The sequence below is a fragment of the Trachinotus anak genome, unplaced genomic scaffold (genome assembly GCF_046630095.1).
Source record: "Trachinotus anak isolate AG129_WGS33_773 ecotype Australia unplaced genomic scaffold, CSIRO_AGI_Tana_v1 ptg000019l, whole genome shotgun sequence".
In the NCBI taxonomy this organism is placed as follows: domain Eukaryota; kingdom Metazoa; phylum Chordata; class Actinopteri; order Carangiformes; family Carangidae; genus Trachinotus; species Trachinotus anak.
This window is the reverse complement of record NW_027273870.1, coordinates 4,811,639-4,831,454: the sequence shown is the minus strand read 5'-3', so window position 1 is coordinate 4,831,454 and position 19,816 is coordinate 4,811,639. Positions and strand designations below refer to the sequence as shown.

General features: G+C 41.5%; 1 protein-coding gene and 1 long non-coding RNA gene across 7 annotated transcripts; one reads left to right on the top strand and one right to left on the bottom strand.

Moving 5' to 3' along the window:
* Positions 1-18,219, top strand: LOC139636531 (uncharacterized). The gene is made up of 3 exons (XR_011694418.1): positions 1-149; positions 14,349-14,483; positions 17,587-18,219. It is a non-coding gene; the product is annotated as an uncharacterized lncRNA (long non-coding RNA).
* b3gntl1 (UDP-GlcNAc:betaGal beta-1,3-N-acetylglucosaminyltransferase-like 1) lies at positions 4,116-18,346 on the bottom strand. Of its 6 annotated transcripts, none has more exons than XM_071504668.1 (12): positions 18,213-18,346; positions 17,811-17,927; positions 17,606-17,705; positions 16,506-16,570; positions 15,447-15,512; positions 14,606-14,701; positions 10,770-10,865; positions 9,333-9,457; positions 6,540-6,675; positions 6,330-6,398; positions 6,101-6,175; positions 4,116-5,252 (listed from the first exon to the last, which is right to left on the bottom strand). In XM_071504668.1, the coding sequence occupies exons 1-12, from the start codon at positions 18,336-18,338 to the stop codon at positions 5,172-5,174; spliced, it is 1,152 nt and encodes a 383-aa protein (XP_071360769.1). In that variant the 5' UTR covers positions 18,339-18,346; the 3' UTR covers positions 4,116-5,171. The 6 variants fall into 6 exon arrangements, with proteins under 6 accessions (XP_071360769.1, XP_071360768.1, XP_071360767.1 ...); XM_071504667.1 differs by having other exon boundaries at positions 6,523-6,675; positions 18,144-18,338; XM_071504666.1 differs by having other exon boundaries at positions 18,144-18,338.
* Positions 18,347-19,816: the final 1,470 nt, after the last annotated feature.

Sequence of the window (19,816 nt, the reverse complement as noted above, 5' to 3'; positions counted from 1 at the left end):
TAACACAAATGAAGCTGGAGCTACACTCATGGCTGACTGACACACTGATGATTTCAAACAATAAACAACAACAGAAAGACAATAACAAACGAACCGCTCGGCCCAGAAATGGCAAAATGCGCAGCGCAACACCGGCACCTCTTTACCAGGTAAGTTCTGAGGTCTGTCCAGTCCTAAAGGTTCCTCACAGCATCACAGAGGAACAGCACAGGCCTGTGTGTGTGTGTGTGTGTGTTGCCTTTATAGACACATGGATCATATTATGCAGTGAGAATTGGAGCAGCATGCAGGTCTAGAGCAGCTGCGTCCTGTGACTTCAACAGCTCCCTGTACCAACATATTCTGCGTTACCTGGCCGCAGGATGCACTCGATTGAAGTGTGACTTGATTCTTTGAAGTCAACTTTAATGGCAGGCTATTACCAATATTCCTGTACCATTCCCATTTCAGCCCCGCCGTGCTATTTCCACAGCCCACCTCTCCTGACACAACAACACAAAGTCACACATGTGCTCTAAACGCCTGTTTGGTTCCCGGGAGGTTTTCCCGTGAGAAAACAGTCGGGACGGCAGGCATGTTACTGACTCGCCACATTCCCCCGCACAGCCAGAGCAATGTAACGCATTTCGAGAAATACCGAAACACACACACACACACACACACACACACACACACACACACACACCCAAAAACACCCACATACACCGTCGTTTCAGTAGCGAATTCTCAACACTGCTGCTGCTGTTTTACGGAGCTTGAACTACCGGTTAAAGGTATAGTACTTATTCAAGGGCTTCATCTTCTTATAAATAAATCAAATTTCATAATATAAATTAAATTATATTCATTTTCAGCTTCACTGATTGCAACTGATGATACTGCGCATTGTGCAATTCGTGAAGTTAAAGCAACACCAGCCTGACTGAAAAACTGAGACTGGAGTAAGGCTCCACTTCAGTAACTATAACGTGTTCAAAAGTTGTGAATAATGGCTTTATCAGTTGTTATTAAATTATTTGCTAAAGCCTTAGAGATCAGCTTTAAGCCAGCAATGAAGACAGCTTTTGGGTTGCCAGTTTATGATAAATATCTTTGGCCTTCTAGAGAAGGGCTGCAGAAGATCTGGATCTAAATCCATTTATTAACGGCTTATTAAGCATTTATTGATAAATGAACAACACATATAATGGCATGATGATTAATAACAGAAAGGATGAACACCAACAAAAAGGATTTTTCACAACCTGGCAACCCAGAATTTCTTTTTTTTCAGGCTTATTATTGATCTACAAAGCATGATCATATGATGTGCTGACATTTAACAAAGCCAATAGTTGTAACACATAAACCCTTCATACAAAGTGGCTTATTAGAGAGTGGTGCCACTTTGAGAGAAAAAAGAAAACAAAAAAAACTTGATTTGCCCTGATGGATGACCTTGTTCAGCTCAGGTGTGCAGACAGTCAGTCTCCCTACTGAATGAGCAGGTGGGTGGGCTATAAAACACAACATCTGTCCCACTGTAAAACACATTTCCCACGTCCCTAGATTTGAAATAGATTCAGTTTCACCATTAACACAATAGAAGCCAAAGATCTGCAGGTCGCTGAGGAAGCCTGAGCTGCTGATGTGCTGTTTGACCTCATGTGCTCCTTCACCATGTGAAGTATTTACAGAGCAGCAGAGCCTCTGACCTGCTCCCCCTTGTCCCTCTGCCGTCACCTGGCTCTTCTCAAGCAGCCTGACAGGAGGAACACACACTATTTCCTCGCGAAGCCACACACACACATTCCTCTATCTCTGATTTCAACCTTCGTGACCTTTATTTCCTTGTTACTCGCGAGCAGCACACTCCTCTCTCTTTTTGAAAGAGGGGACAACTGTAGCTGCACCGGGTCTGTAGGAAGGTTGAGTGCCTTGCTTATGGGTAGCTTGACAGCAGTTGTTGAAATGGGGAGAAGATAACTAGCAACTTCTTAAAGGAAGAGAGCAGGAACTAAGGGAGGAGTAAAACTGAGAAAAATGGGCAGCGAAGCTCTGGCATGTTGTAAGTCTCTCCTTTTCAGTGAAGCACACACACACACACACACACACACAGACACACACCATTGGAGAGAGACAGATATGTTGAAACAAAGGAATGTGGTCATGTTCCAGGTGAATGAAAAAGCTGTCAGTGTCTGACCTCTGTGAGCTCTGTTCACCCAAACACACCCGACTCTTATCTCTCTCTTATCGGCAGCACTGCCAGAGAACATGCAGCTGTATGAGTCTGTGTGTGTGTGCGCGTGCACATTTTTATTCTTTTTTTTACACACTTGCAGGTCTATTTGCCCAGCGAGGGCACGCAGGCTCCAGGGTCAGGGTCACCCGTTGTGTGTGTGTGTTATCAGGTTTGATGTGTGTAGAGAGACGGAGTGTAAACACTGAGTAAAGCTTTGTTTACTCTCTTTCTGAGTCTCTTTCATGGATTCTCCATTAAAGCTCACTCTGATCACCCACCAAGTGCTTTATCATGAGGGCAGAGTGGGTGAAGGAGACAGGATGTGTTAGACAGAGCGTGGTCTTACTTAAACAACTCGCTTTGAATCGTCACATTCTAAAATATATGGAGTCCATTTGGTGGACATTTATCCAAAGCACCTTACAGCCCCATGACTGCGTACACTTTGAATATAAGTGTCTGGACCCAATTTCATGGCTATCAATTCAATCATTGCCGTGACATTTGACTCACGACCACAAATGTCAGCTTGTGGTGTCACTAACTGTGGGTATATGTACAAAAAATTTCATGGCAATCTTTCCAAATAGTTCTTGAGATATTTGTGTGTGGTCCAGAGTGGTGAACTGACTGACCCACTGCCACATACCAAGACTGAAAAACAAACAAAAAAACCCCAAACCCACAAACACAGGAGAATAAAACACTTACCTTGCAGATGAATATAGATGCAAAAAACTAAAATCCTGCAAAGTGTAGTTGATATAATTTGCTGATTAATTGACTAGTTGACCAACAGAAAATTAATCTGCAATTATTTTGACAAGTCATTATCAAAATTTCCAGACTGTGAAAATGTACTGATTTTCTTTGACTTTTGTGAAAGTAAATTGAACATCTTTGGGTTTCAGACTGTTGGGCAGACAAAACAGGGTTTTCGAATGTATCACGTTCTTAGGAAAATGTAACTGGCAATTTATTTTTTTCCTTTTCATGGACAAAATGATAAATCAGTTAATCAGAAACTAACCAGATTAACTGAAAACGAAAATAATCAGTAGCTGCTGCAAAGCATCACATCTCTGGGAAGACACGTCCCTGCTGAAGTTTTGCGTGTAGAAACAAAGAGAGGGATGAGGGGTCTAGGTGGAGACTAAGTGCTAAGTGGATGTGATATTTTTCTCAGCTCCTAAGCAGCACTGCACTGTGGGAGCAGAGGTCTGGGGTTTTTACCTCAAACCTGTCTGTTTGGGTTGAATCAGGCCCAAACATTCATGTAATTTATTAAACACAATGAATCCAAGCCTAACTGGATTCTGTCCATCCACTCCACTCTGCGACCGTATTCTCAGCCTGTGGCAACAAACAAAGGTAGTGAAAATAAAACTTGGGCACAACTGAAGACCCCACTTCAGTTTTGTTTTTTTTCATCATCACTGCTGCTTCCCTACAAACTGCTGTGGCCAGATTTACAGTAAGGCAGACCGCCTCTGTGACCCAGGAAACACTGGGGGAGATTTTGTGGGGAAAGGTCTGTTTACCTTTGGGCAGAAAAACTCCGCACTCTGTGAGGTAAAATAAACTTTTTGTGTGTGTTTACGTATCGGAGCTGTGCTTTCTTAAAGAGGTTATTGTTCTTTAGATTTCATGAGACCCAGAGAAAGAAAAACAAATATGTAGAGAAAATCCGTGTTTGTACATTTATAGCAGATGTGTGCGTGTATCTGATTTTGCATGGTTGCATCAGAGAAGACTGTTAAGAAATCAGTACAAGGCTTCTGGTCATAAAACATCCCACCCTTTGTAAGTTAAACCTTCTGTGATGACACGCCGACTCCAGTTGCTTCCTTTAACTTCAACACAAGTTCAAATGCCAGTCCACACAGGGTTAGAAAACACCATAACACTTTATTCCTCCAGCGGTCAACACCAGTAATTTGTCATGTCCTCTTGCATCATAAATAGCTGTGCACTGTTAAGTAAAATATAATTGTCCAAATACGCTCTTTTTGCTAATTCAGTTACCAACACATCGCAAGTTATGGTCCCTTCTATTAGCTTAAACACCCACGTTCAAGCTTAGTAGTGGTTCAACATTTTGGGAAAAAGACTTGTTGATTAGATGAGAAGATTGACACCACTCTCATATCTGTATGCTAAATATGAAGCTACCACCAACACCCATTAGCCTAATTTAGCTTACCCAGGGAGGAGCAGCTAGCCTGGCTCAGACAGAGGTAAAAAAAAAAAAAAAATTAAAAAAAAAAAAAAATTAAAAAATCCATCTAAAGTCACATTCATTTGTTTAATCCATACAAAAACAGTGTTATTGCCTGATCATTTCACTTAGTCTGCTTCCATTTTCACTCACATCAATACATCAATTTCACCACCTCGGCCGAGCATAGAAACTGTTGCTATATTTTGAGATTTTTGAATTTTTGGTCTTGATTTTTATGCACAAATAAAAACGTGCATATGTTTTTTAAGGATAAACAATTACTGAGCAGAAGAATTGCTGGAAGGTAGATCTGTTTTTAACTCTTGGACTTGGCTTGCTGTTTTCCCCTGTGTCCAGTCTTTGTGCTAAGATAAGCTAAGCTAAGTGTGTCCTGGCTGTTGCTTCATATTTAATGGAGAGATATGAGAGTGGTATCAAACTTATCATCTAACTCTGAGCAAGAAAGTGAATCAGAGTGTTACACCAAAATGTCAAACTATTCCTCTAAGCTTCTCTGAAAACTGTAACAGCTCCGGTGCAGTTTTTCAGGCGTGAGACAGAGAGCGCAGAGAAATCGCCTCCGTTCCAGTGTTCACCTCACTGTCCTCCTGTTATTACCTGCCTGTCCCTCAGTTTGCATTTACACAGCAAGTGATCCACTTCTCTGCTTTCCTCTTCCTGTTCCTGCCGCAGGGCTCCTCTTGTCTTCTCCATCTCTCAAAGCAGTCAGTTGAAATGATAGTAATCTGTTCCTTCCTTCAGCTGCAAAGAGTTAAGGTTCTCCTCCAAAACACCCCCTGTCATGTCCTGCAAACAAAACAATATCTGAGGAACAGCAGAAACAGAAAACATGGTGGAGGGCACAAATCTCCTCAGAACAACATAAAAAGCATTATAACATTCGCCCTACTGGCTAAAGTTGCTTACTGTCCTTCTTGTCTTCATTGTCCTCTGCTTGTGTATTTTAACTGCACTGAACTAATGCCAAAGGCTGTGCACAGAGCAGAGATTCAGACTGACCTACAGTTAATTAGGTTTAACCTTGGCCTATGTGAAAAGTTCAGATGAATATATTTGTTGATTATATGGTTATTTGACATCTGGGTGATTGAGTCCAGGTGTTTGTGTGTGTGTGTGTGTGTGTGTGTGTGTGTGTGTGTAAGAGTGTTTCATAGAAAAAGAGAGCATGATTGAATCCAGGTCTCTGTGTCCTCTGACTCTGATTACTTCTCCAAGTTTCCATAATTGAGCAATTAGTAGCCCCCGTAGGTGGGGTCACTCTAGATTTGATGTCTGAATCTGGCTGGGTGATAAATAGGCAATTAGTGTTTTGCCTGAACAGCTGTATGTTTGTGTGTGTTACTGTATATTAATAAAAAAATGAATAAAAAGTAAAACCAAGGAATTTAGTACAAAATATAACCCAAAACATCATCAGATGTTTGTACAAGGCTGCTGTCTCTACCTAGTTCCTGACTGCCTCTCCTCTGTGTGTGTGTGTGTGTGTGTGTGTGTGTGTGTGTGTGTGTGTGTGTGTAACGTCCTGTGCCGGGCACACGCCCTGGATTATTATGTCATTAACTTAGATTACAGACCTGAGGGACAGACGGTCAGAAACAGCAAACATACAACACACAAACACACTTTCTCCTCACCAGTTTAACACAGATGATGAAGGGGGCGGAGGCATCTTTGTAGTGCAGAATTGGGATTTTTGGCTTAGGTATTTCCTGGGAGGATATCAACAGAAAGAGAGCCACACAAACCATTTATCACTGTTACAGCTTCATAGAAATTCACTGGAATAAACTGTCTGGGTGATAATATCCCTGGTTTGACGAGCTGCTTAACTGTAACTTTTAATCATTTAATTAACATCCTCACCTTGGATTCCTCATACGTGTAAAAGCCCTTCCTGATCTTGTTCTCGTCCACATCACAGAAAGCTTTGACCTGATAATTGAGTCAGAAAGGTGATGAACGTTGACACACACTCACACACCACCGCTTCTCCCACTAGTTTTATCCAAACATAGACCAAATGCAGCAGGAAAATTTATTTTGGTTATTGTCTCACATGGGGAGGTAACATACTTTCTTCTGATTGGTCAGGCTCAGGCATCGGTATAACTTCCGGCCCTGTTTCCCAGCGTTCCATATGGTGAAGCTCTCCCATTGGCTGAGTACTCTCTCCTGCAGGAAGTCCACTCGCAGCTTCCAAATGGTTTCCCTGACAACAGATGAGGAGATGATCAGAGGATGGACTCACAAGAGCGGGAGTTCAAGCTTAGAATTAGAGCTGTTGTCTATAGGTCTAATAGCTTTATTTAGTCTGAAAACGAGGAACACTCATTGATCAGCTTTAGAGCTGCATTGTCAATATTGATTAATCTGTATGGTATCTTCCCGATTGCCTTATTGTTTGGTTCCTAGAACATCAGAAAACACTGAGGAAGAACCTGAAACCATCACATTTAGGTATTCTGGCTTGAAAACTGACTTTTAACAATTAATCACTTATCAATATAGTTGCTGATCATTTTCATTTTGATAAACTAATCAATTAGATGAGATAATTATTGCATGTCTAATCAGCTTACATACCAACTCTCTGATTTAACTATGGGTCTATTTGTTGTAGTTTTGTGATGGACCGTTTTCCTTTCAGGTGAACTCAATTCTAAATCAATTTTACCTTCAAACAGAGGTTTAACCATTTTGCTTAACTGTTGGTTTGTTTCCGATCTGTCTGATTATCTGACTGTTTGTGTTTTGTGCTTGTCGGACTTTGATTTAATGACGGCACAGCTCTTTTGACATAATATATTCCCAAGCCCCTTACTCTAACCATCACAACATGCACTTAATTCTAACCGTAACCCTAAAACAAGTCTTAACACTCAAACAGTCGAGTTGGGTCCAGCATTTTAGTCCCTGCAAAAAGTAAAACACAAAGTCCACACTTTTATATTCTGACATAGTGTATGTCCAAGCACTTTATTTAACACCTGTACACCTGCTTATTCATGTATTTATCCAGTCAGCCAATCATGTGACAGCAGTAAATGCTTAAAGCCCTGGAGCTTCAGTTAGTGTTCACATCAAACATCAGGATGAGGAAAAAATGTGATTCAGTGTCCAACAGATTTTGGAAGCAACGAAGAAATGGGGCTGTTTTGAGAGCACAGGCAGACCCAGTATTAGTAAGGTGTTCCCAATCAGTGAGTAATCAGTGAGTGTATGTCTTCATGCTCTCTTCATGCTCTTAAGTCCTTCTCCTCCCTCACTCTCCCTCTCACACACAGAGGCGTGCAATGATACTGAGTAATTAGACTCATACAGTCACAGGAAGTACTGTGAGCATCTGAGTGTGTCTAACACTGGGCCTCATCTGACAAACAAACCCAGAACCCACCAGCGTGGTGGAGTGCGGGTGGTCCATAGATTGCTTTCTTTACATTCTCTGCACAGGCTTTGATTCTAAGACATGGCAGCAACATGACGGAGATTTACTGTAAACTGTATCTGCACACACACACACACTGAAGCCTTCATCCCCTTAATACCCTGCAGATCAAAAGGCACGCACTTTCACAGATTCTGGTATAGACTCACATACGCAACGTGTGCACAAACGCATACACACTCATGCAGGCACACCCACATCTATAAACACAGCCTTTCCGTGTTGAGAGCCCTCTTGTCTCAGTTGCTCTATGACACCATCTTCACATTTTTAAAAAGACGTTTCTCCCCTCACATCTTCACTACACTCAGTAGTCAGATTATTAGGAACACCTTGCTAAAGCTGATGCAGCCTAATATTATAGTAAATCCTACAGTAATCCCTCACTTGACGGAGGCGGTGATGTTCTGTTTTTGTTGAAACTGTGTTAAAGAGGTGTTGAGTTCAACTGCATGATCATTTTGGTGGCTGCAATTTGTGGTGCTGTTGCATTGTGTTGCGTTATGCTGACAGGTGTTCCTATTATTTTGTCCACCTCATTCAAATTAATAAAGGAAGGCTAAGTAACAGCATTAGTTTTAGCTAAGTGTCCCTAATAAACTGACAACTGAGTGTGTAATTACATCAATGTGTGTGTGCGCGAGAGAGAGTCAGAAAGAAGATGATGGCTTCATTTAACTGAAGAGAGGAAGTAGGTAGGCTGTGATAGGAAAGGGTGACAAGAAGTGGGGGAGAGTGGAAAGTAGGCGAGCTTGAAATAGGCCTCCAAAAATAGACAGATGATAGATGAAGACAGAGAGGAGGATGATCGGTGAAGGATTGCGTCAACGTGCGCAGATATACGAGCAGTGGACAGATGTAGGGGAGGAAGGAAGGAAGGAGGAGGAAAGGAAGGAGGGATAACAGGAAAGAGGGGATGAAAGGGAGGGGGGGGGGGCAGGAAAGACCTTCTCCTTTTGGTGTGTTTTAAAAGTTGATGTAAAAAAAACTCACACACACACACACACACACCTGCAGACGCTACATGACCTTGCTGAAGCACAGGCAGTAGCAGGAATGTCAGCTCCTTCAGAGACACACACACACACACACACACACACACACACACACACACACACACACACACACACACACACACACCAGCTCAGATTCCCTCAGAGAGACATTGAACCCTGAGAAGAACACATGCTGAAAATCCTGATTCATATGCTGGGAAAGTGAATGAAATTCCAAAAACATATTCTGAAAATTTTGAGATTACGAAAACATGTGTCTGTATGTGAGTGTGTGTGTGTGTGTGTACGTGTGCATAATTGTGTGAGAGCATCGAGGCCTGAGAAAATGTTGGATGGCAGTGGGGCAGCTGTGAGTAGGTGGATGAGCAATACTGCATCTGTGTATGAGTGTGCAGTGAGACTGACTCTGTTACAGAGTGTGTGGCAGCATTCTCGTGGTAACGGTAGAGCAGCAGGCACTGGTTGACCCGCGACAGACCCCCTCCCTGACGCAGACTCTGGTAGAAGAAGATCAGATCCTCCGGGACTCCCTGGAGAGGAGGAGGTAGAGTGTGAAATAATGGTTGGAGATGTTCAATATTTGTTAATGGAAGTCTGAGCGAATCCAAAATGTTATTGTTTATATGAAGATCTTAGTAGTCATCGATTAGTTGATCGCACAAAAATTAATTGGCGACTGATGTATTTTGATAAGCAATTGATGATTTCAGCTGGTCCCAGCTTCTTCGATGTGAAGATTTGCTGCTTTTCTTTTGTCATTTATTGCAGTAAATGAAATGTCTTTGGGTTTTGGACTGTTGGTTGGACAAAAGAAGCAACTTGAAGACATCACTTTGGGAAACTGTGATGTTTCCCATTTTTCTTTTTTTTTTTTCAGAAAATAAGGAAAATAAGCGTTAGTAGCAGCCCTGGACTGAATTGACTGAGCAAACTGACTGACAGTGTGTTCACATTCCACGCTTCTTGTTGGGAGAAGGGGCGCATTTTGTTCTGTTTTGCATCTGTGCCACCAATTTTCAAGTGTCACTGAAATTGTTGTAGCAGCTGCTAGGAGCAGTTTACTCAATGTTTTTCACACTGATCAATAAAAGCATGTTGATTTAAAGGGGAATTGCACTGATTTTACACATTTAAGTTTACAGCTCTTGGTGAGTAGCTACTGCAGCATATGTGAAAAGATTTGTATAGAGTGTCCGCAGAGTGAGCTGTGAGGAGTCTGACGAAGTGGCGTCACTTGAGTCGGCCTCCGGTGGCTCTGGACTTAGAAAGAAGTGAGCTCACCAGACCTCTGTACAACAGCTCGAGGCTACATTAGCCGCTATGAAAGTAACGTTCCTGACTCTCTGGCCAAAATGTCAGTGGTTGAGTAATGTAGGCCCCAGGTATATCTATTGATTTTGATACTTAATCATGAGTGTATTATAGGAGTGCAAAGCTGAATTGGTGGAATTATTATTGAGTAAGTCGACTTAACAACTTGTACAGCTCAGCTCATCAGTCTGGTCCACCTTTGTTGCCATTTTTCTGTTGCTATCTTTCAGAAATACAGCTACATAGCTAGCTGTCTAGGTTGGAAGATAAAGCACCAATTCTCAACATGCCTACCGAGCTAACTGATGGGAAACAAGTGTTAGTGGACACGGCAGAAGACCTAATTGAATAACTAAACAAATCTGAAGAGAGGGCACCAAATCAGACATTAGATGTTCAAACTGAACATGGACAGAGCATCGAACATGGAACCCATCTGAGGAGGGACTGATGCTTGGAATCGGGAACACAAAAAAGAAAAAGGAACACAGAGTGACAAGGCTCTGGGAGCCGTTGGGTGAGAACTCTCACCTTGCCTCCCTCATCAAACGGCCCAACCTTCAGGAACCAGTCCCTTGAGCAGAACCATGTCGGCATGACAACGGTGGGGCCATGAGATGTGAACACCTGAGACATAAAAACAGTTCAAACTGTAACACAAAACACTCACTTATTTTACACTGTGAGCTGTGGACATACAGTACAGGTCCATACTGGTCACTGTGCAACAATGTTAAGTACATTTTGTGTGTCTTTCTCAAATCCTAAAAGACCAGGGATTCATTTGATGAAATGCTACATGTAGATGATCACTCAAAGAAAATGAGTTGTATTTATTTCTATGTTTGTAAATCTTGCTCTATCTGAAACAAGGTTTGTGTGTGGATGGGGAAGAACCAAAGAGATAAGAGATCACACCTGATCCAACACGTACAGATGGATGACAAATTCATGGAAAAAAACAACATATTTGTCTTAGTAAGTTGTTGGACCACCACCAACTTATGAAATATGAACTACTGTCTCTGATCATCGTTCTGTAAAAGGTGTCTAAGATCTGGTGACTGTGAAAGACTCAGAAAATGGGGATCATATTCTGACCAAATATCAACTAGTGTGCAGACTGTGAGCTGAGAAGCTTTAAATAAACCAAAGAATGAGGAAAGGACAAGTAAAAGCACAGAACCAAGTTCGATTCTGAAAAATATGCAGCAGTGTAACTGATCTGAGGCTGAATAAAAGTCTGTAGATTCTAAAGTGACTGGAGAGAGCATTGAGGAACGGAAAACCTGCAGCACTTAAAATAAGCTTGTAGAAGTGAGAAAGCAACAGCATTACCAGTGCACCAGAGAACACAGTATTAGTTGCAATAAGTACAGTTTTATCATAATATATATAAAAATATATCTTCATGTTTAATGTAAACATACAAACATGTCGGCATTCAGGCTTCCGCAATCAAATCCTGCAGGAGTTACCAAGTTATGTAATTAATTTTATCCTCTGCACTTTATCTCTCAACCAGCCACCCCTCCCCTCACTCTCTCTCTCTCTCTCTCTCTCTCTCTCACACACAGACACACACACACACGGGAAACTGCATTTTATTTCAGCTCGACTTTAAAAATAATGGAACTCATGTTGTGGTTACAGAACATGCTGTAACATAACATGCATCATATCAGCCAGAGCCGACCAGCATTTGGCTGATGGTTGAGGGAAATTTCCCATCTGGCTTCTAGGAACAAACAGTCAAATGAAGAAGGACTGTTAACTTCTACTCCTGCAAACAAAACAGGTTAGAGTGCAGCCACATGTGCTGTCTCACAGAAGTGTGTGCTTCCTGAAGTGTGCAGGGGAAGGATACACACTTCCATCTCCTCACACATGATCTTTGTCTGATGAGTTTGTTTTGGCCTCTCCTCCGCTCTCTGACCACAAACTCTTAAACATACCAGGACCACGCTGTGGCCTCTATATGTCTTTCTCTTTTTACAGATGTAGCCCTCGACCCATTAGTTCCACTCTTCCCCACCTCCCTCTCCAGACCCCCACCTCTTCTTGTTCCTCCTTTTCTCTCTGTAACTGTGTGTGTGTGTGCTGCAACAGTAGTGTTTTTACATTCTGAACCCGAGGGCCTTTCCAGGTTGATGTTTCTTCGTACGACTACGTCACTGTGTTTCACATGCTGCGTGTACGTGTGTTTGGATGTGAGTGAGTGTGTGTGTGTGTGTGTGTGTGTGTGTGTGTGAAACTGTTCTTGGCCGAAGTAGGATACTACTACATAACTGAAATGCATTACAGATGAAGAAAATCGTGAAAAACATCTGGATTCAGCCAGTCAAACAGCTGGACAGAATCTAGCGAATATGTGTGTGTCTGTGTGTGTGTGTATGTGTGTGTGTGTGTGTGTGTGTCCACCTACGTACATCTCTTCTCCATTCTGTTGTAATATTGCAACATTTTGCAGATGTAAGCTGTGGCCAAAAGCATGAATAAGACGAATAAGAATGAATTCTGGGAAAACAGTGGACACAGAGAGAGAAAGGGAGAGACAGAGAGAGCTGGTGTGGATGTGATTAGTCAGTGGGGTAGGGAAGGTTTTGGATAACCATATCTAATGTCCTACAGATGAACCCTCAGGGTCCAGCTCTGGATCAAGTTAAACAAGCACCACCCTGTGTTAATCTCTGGTTTAACTCAGTTAGATTCTGTTCATTTGCCTAGAAATCGAAAGTGAATTAAGATAAAGCAAAGGAAGAGAAGAGCAAAGAAAAGGAGCTGCTTTTAAGCCTGCAGAATCAATGTATGATCTCATTCTCATGCTCCATGAAACTTAATATCATATAAATATCCTGGAATGTCTGCTAAGGAGTAATGCAGACTCTCTGTGTGTGTGTGTGTGTGTGTGTGTGTGTGTGTGTGTGTGTGTGTGTGTGTGTGTGTGTGTGTGTTAGAGAGAGTGAGTCCAGGTTGTCTTGTATCCTTGGTGACAGTGTGTTTTGTTCAGACAGCAACAGTACACTTCCATCTTTACAAAAATAGAAATGGTGCCAGCGGTTTCACTTTTACATCAGTGGCTCTCTTATCTTTTAGTGATTAATGGGACTATTTAATGTGGTGGACGAAGTATTAGCTTTAAAACTAGTATATAAAGACTTTCACTCACTTACACAACCACTCTATATTTAGGTTTTCTAGCCCTCCAAGTCATCCTTCCCTGTTTTCCTCCCCTGTTGGTAGAAATGGGTGAGTATGGGGGTGCTTAGTTCCTGACCCACGGTTGATAGCAAATACTTATAGGCTCACTGATTTAAAGCAAAACATCACATGCTCTGTGTTCCAGTTGGCCAAAGTATGGAAGCTTGTGGAGTCTGATCTCGACATAATAATAGGATAACACAGTGTTGTCTGGCAGGCTAACCTTGATCTGCGCAACAAAGTTACATGGGTCTAACTTGTGCTGCCTGCCCATGAAACATCTGTTGGCCCAGTATTGACATTTGGCACATTTAAACCAACCCTGGAAAAATCTCAGTGATGAACTTGTAAAGCAAACCAAAACCCTCCCAAACATCTCTCTCATATCACATCTATGTTATTATTAACAGCCGTGCTTCTCCTGTTATGACACGTCACAGCATCTGGAGTGAAAAAGCAACAATCGGTCACGGCGACCCACACTTGTTTTGTCCTGGCTGTCCATGTTGTTGCTCCATTGTTCTTGTTTTGAAGTTAAAGGAGGAAAGGTGACATTTGATAACGGCAAACAGGAATCCATTCATCTTTTCATCTGCCTACACAAAGTAAAAGCCCCCACGGCTCTGTAGGAGCATCATTTTTTTGTTTTGGGATGATTAAACTATTTTTTATAAGATCCAGTTTGGTGAAGACCTTTAAATTCTGGTTACTGGTTGGTTCGTTTACAGTAACTGTCTTTAGTGATATTAATCTGAAATGACTTTCATACAGCAGACCAGTACAATAAGCTTTACACTAGCACTATAAATCTATATACTGCGCTGGTGGATCAGTTGGAAGAGAAACAGTGTGAAGAGTAAACTCACAGAACTTTTTTGTCAGCAAAATGAACTTTTCCTCTGCCAACAGTTTCCACTATGGCCTGCTCTCAGCAGACAGCTGGCAGTGTGACCTGCTTCCTCTGGTGGGACTGTCATGGGCAGAGAGGTCAGGAGTGATGTTGCGTCCTCCGTCCAGACCACTGTCACATTTCCATGGAAACAGGTACATATCCTGTTTCTGTCTGACCTGGTGACTGCCTGGCACATGACCTCTCGCATATGCACAGACACACACATTCACACACATCCAAACTCACATTCTGTGCCCGAGCTGCGAGTGTTTACCTGTGTGATGAGCTGATCCTGAGTGATTGTGTTGATCCAGCGAGTGTAACGCTCTGTAGATCCCTCTGGAAGCCTCTGCACTCTACAGCCAATCAGCTATCATGGAAACACACATTCACCTTTCTGAGCATAAAAAAACATTTTTCTTTTGACAGCCAGTGAAAACATTTGCAGCCAATTAGGAAAAAAAATATTGAACTTTCACAATAAAGGTACATTTAGGACACTGGTCGGCATTTTTTTTTGTTTTTTGGATTTTTTTTGTTACATATTTTATTCTGATATGCCCTAACACGACAAAGGCGTATAGAAATTCTCAATACGGCAAAAATATTACTCCAATGTACTGCATACCTAAATCAGTTCTACCTTTTTTTGACATATACAAGCAAAAGTCCTGAAGAAAGAGCTAAATGAGAAGTCAAGATGGGCTTACAAAAAGAAGAGAGAGGCTATACACAACTAAAAACAAACCACACCTTCATCCACAACCATAAAATATTACAGCCATAAGAGAAAAGGGCAGGTTGTTTGTGCAGGGCAGCAAGTCTGCTGTCTCCATTCTGTCTCCCTGACTTCCCTCACACACACAACCTTTGACCTCTGACCTGGCAGGCCTCAGAAAGCATCAACACCGGATACTCACACTGTTCTGCATGCCAACTGCATGGAGACGCGTGCACACACACACACACACAACATGAATATATTTTTTATTTGAGGGGAGGGACTGGTCAGATGGCCAGAGGGAGGGAGTGAAAGGGAAGGGAAGGAGTGGTGAAGGAAGAGCACAACAGAGAGGGAAGGAAGTGAGTAAGTGAATGCTTGAGGGGGAACTTACGGAGTTTGGGTGGAGGAGAGATGCCTCATACTGAAGACGAACTCTTTGAGGCAACATAACATCATCCTGAGAGTACAAAACATATCAGTTAAAACACAGAGCACATGTTAATTATGTTCACTAGTCAGCTTCATGTGACAACAAATACATAGCAGGTACTTTTAAGAAGAACATTAAAATTGTAACTGCTGCAGTTTAGGTTTTCATTTGCTTTATTTCACTTGTATTGTATGTGTGTGTCTCTCTGAACACCTTTTTTTGTTTTGTTTTTTTTTAAATCACTTGTAATTGGTTATGTAGGAATTAAAATTCAAAATCAAAAATCAAATGAGGTCGGTGAGAAAAAAAAAGTACAATTAAAAGGCTGAATTATATAAAATAACTAAAACATACAAAATAAAATATGAAATAGACAAGTGGAGACATGAGTAAAGAAAATAAATATTACTGTTGTGACACCCTCCAGATTACACCATACAATGTTAATTAAAAAAAAAAAAAAAAAAACATTCTTTCTGAACTTTTTTTGCAAGGAAGAATATTGAAATACCGGAAAAGTATTTAAATGGAAGGATAAAGACAGAAGTTTAAATTTAAGCTTTTAGATGAAAAGAGGATATGAACAGTGTTGGGCAGTAGAACAGAAAAAGTGAGAGAGGAAATAAAGAGACTGTTTTCTGGGAAAAGTTGACTCAAAAAAGAAGTGAGGAGAGGTCAGCTCAGATGTTGTGGCCTTTGACTTTTGCCAGTTCAGTCTTCAGATGAACAACTGCAAAGCACTGTGCCAAAGACAGGGCTGCAACCCATCTACATACAACACACACACACAAAACACGTGTAGTATATATGAAACGCTGCGCTCAGGTCATTAGTCATGTGTTCTGACAGCTCTGTCAAACAGTCACTGAGCCTCTGAGGTCTGAGTGTGTATACCTACAGCCAGGATATTTGGACAAACCAACATGATCTAATTACTTTTGACTCGCTACTGTATGTGTTATGAAAGATGTCTGCACAATGAAATAAAACATGCCCTGTTTGATACACACACATACTTACTGCATCCTGAAAGCACAAGTATTTTCCACAGCTCTGAGATATTGCCATATTCTTTGCATATCCCACTGAAAGACAAGGGAACAGCCATGTTTATGTGTGTGTGTGTGTGTATATCTGTACTCTTGCATTTGTGAATGCAATATCTGTGTGGTAGCTATTTCCTTTTAGCCACATGCTACAGTATATTCAACCATTAATCATGTGACAACATAGTAAATGCCACGCTGTCATTTGCGAAATGCCAAAGCAAAAACATGCAACAGCACAAGACATACATGACACAGTGATCGTCATGCTCTGTTTCCAACACAATCTTACTTAACATGTGACTGATTTTGAATATTTCTTATTGTCATCAAATCCCATGAAAAGACCAAAAAGCAACACTGAAGTGATTCTACTGACAAGTGTGCAATACATCTTGTTCCTCTGTGCCATAGAGCTCAGTGAGCCACACTGTGGCAGTGGGTGACATTTTCCTTCATCACCTTGAACACAAACATTCTTATTTACTACATACGTATTTCATGTGTGTTACATAGTCACTAGTGCAACAAAGGTGTCTGAATCCACAGCAGGAGACAGTCCCCAATATGTACATTATTTACTCCTGATTTCAGTATTGTTTGGTAAAAAATTGTTTCAGTACATTTCTGAGCCTTTTAAAAAAAAAAAAACTATACATCGAGGAGTCAGAAAGTATTGAGATGTCATGACTAGTTTTGGTCTATCCATGGGATTTGTTAATAATATGAAAATATACTGTTGACTGTTTGGTCTCATCACAGGTCCCTCAGCAAAACACATTTTTACAATCTTGCCGATCCAGTGATACATGATGTTACTATAGAAGTTATATTTCCATCTGAGATAACTGCCTGAAGAAGAACATCAATATAACATTATTTTGCCTTGAAATGTATATTGTCTCCGTGATGCATACAGCTTAGGAAATTCATTGAACTTCCAAAAAAAAAAAAAAAAATCCTACTGGGCAGTGCTGTAGTTCAGATGAGTTCAGCCTGTTGTCTTTGTTGCATGTGTATATATGTGCTCTCATTCTGCCTGTGTGGCTTTACAGATACTGTAAGTCTACTGACCTCCTCTTGGTTGGGCAGAGTTGTGGCTAGAGGTCACCACTGAGATGCCCCTCGCCTCCAGCCTCTCCCTCCAACCCTCCACCACTATCCTGGAGTCATCCTGTGGGACAAATACACAGAAATACACACTGAGCTTCAACTGCTGTGTGATACTCCAAGACACATGGTATTTATACACTCGTGAAAATTACACAAGCCAACCTACAGTGCTTGCATCATCATAGACCGACAGCTCCATGGATCCAGTGAAGTCTTGCTGTAATATGGCCTGCAGACATTCATCCAGCCAGCAGGACGCATTGTACACTGGCATGATAATACTCTGAGGATATAAGCAAGCGTGGAGAATCAGTTTACACACTCAGTGCAACCAGACAGATATAGTTGATTCAGTAAACACATGATAAAGTGACTTCGTTTAACATGTGTTTACATTAAAATGTACACAGAATAATCACAGCGTTAATTGCCAGTGTTTAATTAAATATAGACCCACAGAGACAGTCCTTCAGCCCAATGACCGACGCTTCTAACAGACCTGCTCCCTCTGCTGTGTACTCCTCTTTAACTCCGTGTTATCTTGTGAGTCAGTCAGTTCATCACCCACCACATCCACTGCGCTCCCCTCCTCCTGCTGCTCTCCTCTCGGCGTCTCTGCTCCACCGTCCCCGGTACGGAGCCTCTTCTTCGGTGGGTTCATGTCCCGCCGCTGCTCGGAGAGCCCGCTGCTCATGTGGGCGACCACAGAGGACGTCTGACTGAGGTTTAGCTGGTTAAATATGGGATATGAAGAAATAACACAGTGAAACGAGTCAGTCGGTGACCGGAGAGTGTAAACCACACCGGCTACACGCGTGAATCGAAATGTCAGTAAACACTCATGCTGTAACTTTTCTCTATATGAAATGTATGTATGTCAACAAAGGACACGACTTGAAATGTGTTCTGTACATTTTTTGTAACGGTCAAAGTGACTACTTTAGCAAAACGTGTAGCCCACACATGCAGAGTTGAATGCGGCTTCACAACTTCCGCAAACAATAAACTCCAGACGCTCATTGGCTCTTGCAAAACAAGGACAGACACCGGATTCGCTGTAGCTCGCTGTCAATCACAGTGACGTCGCTGACATCTTCTTCTTCTTGTCTCTCCGGGTGCCAAGGTGCATCACCGCCACACACAATGTTGGAGTGTGAACCAACGTTAAACATCCCCTTAACCAAACAAACACAGAAAACTTTATCTCACTCTTCACCTCAGCCTTGTTAAAGTGTTCCCTTTGCTGCTTCTTGCTGCAGTGCATAAAGTCGCCGTCCTGTGTTTTCTGTGTCCTGTAACTGTGCTGCCACTGTTCTTTTTAATACAAGTTTACTGAATGAAATGTCCACGATCTCCTCATGTTTCAGAGGAGGTTTTGCTAATGCAGTCACAAGTTCATTGCCCTTTTCACCTCTGTGAGCTGCTAGCCATATAAATGTTATCAAAAATACTCATATTTTCAAATCTGATCAGAGGTTCAGGTATCTCATTAACTATACATTATATAAGTTCAATCAAGACTTATTTCTAAGTGCAGAGAGTAAAAAAGCTATTTTAGCTTTTGCCAAGAATTAACTCTTACTTTTCTTTCTGGTTCTCCAAAACAAATATTTCAAAATCACAAGAACTGGACATTTCAAAAGGCACAATGTTAAGTATACCAGTCTTAAAATGTATTTGCATTTTGTCAGGAATTTAACATGATACCAGGTGGCCCTATATGATGAGGATTATTTCCAAGGTCAGACATGAGCCTTAAAGCTCAAATGCTTTTGTGATTGTTTGATGAATTCAATTGCAAAGATAGATTAGTCTTTTAAAGCATAAAAAATTAACAGCATGGATTTTATTAAAAGAAATAAACTGTTTTTGCTCTGGTAGTGATAGTGATCCCGTCAGGACATAATACCTTATCCTTGGCTTAGTCAGGAGGACAGCTACAGTCTGATGAGAGTCAGTCGCTCAGCTAATGTCACTGATGTCATGCTTGTAGTATTTTTGATTTAATTTGAAGTAAATCTCAGATCAGTCAGGCTTTTAAAAGCAAATATTCACTGAAGTAAACAGCTCCCCTATTCTTTCTGTCCTTGTTTTGCTTGGTCAATACTGGCATGTAACAGTGCAGCCCTCTGTCTCTGCAGCTTTCCTGTAGCATTGAATAGGAACCAGATC

Excerpts from the sequence above, each read along its gene's own strand:
- b3gntl1 (XM_071504666.1), bottom strand. The coding sequence starts at position 18,338 with ATGAGCAGCGGGCTCTCCGAGCAGCGGCGGGACATGAACCCACCGAAG. Across the intron at positions 10,866-14,605 it reads AGGATCAGCTCATCACACAG|GTGTTCACATCTCATGGCCC; the intron begins GTAAACACTCGC and ends TTTATGTCTCAG. Across the intron at positions 9,458-10,769 it reads CGTTTGATGAGGGAGGCAAG|GGAGTCCCGGAGGATCTGAT; the intron begins GTGAGAGTTCTC and ends CCTCCTCTCCAG.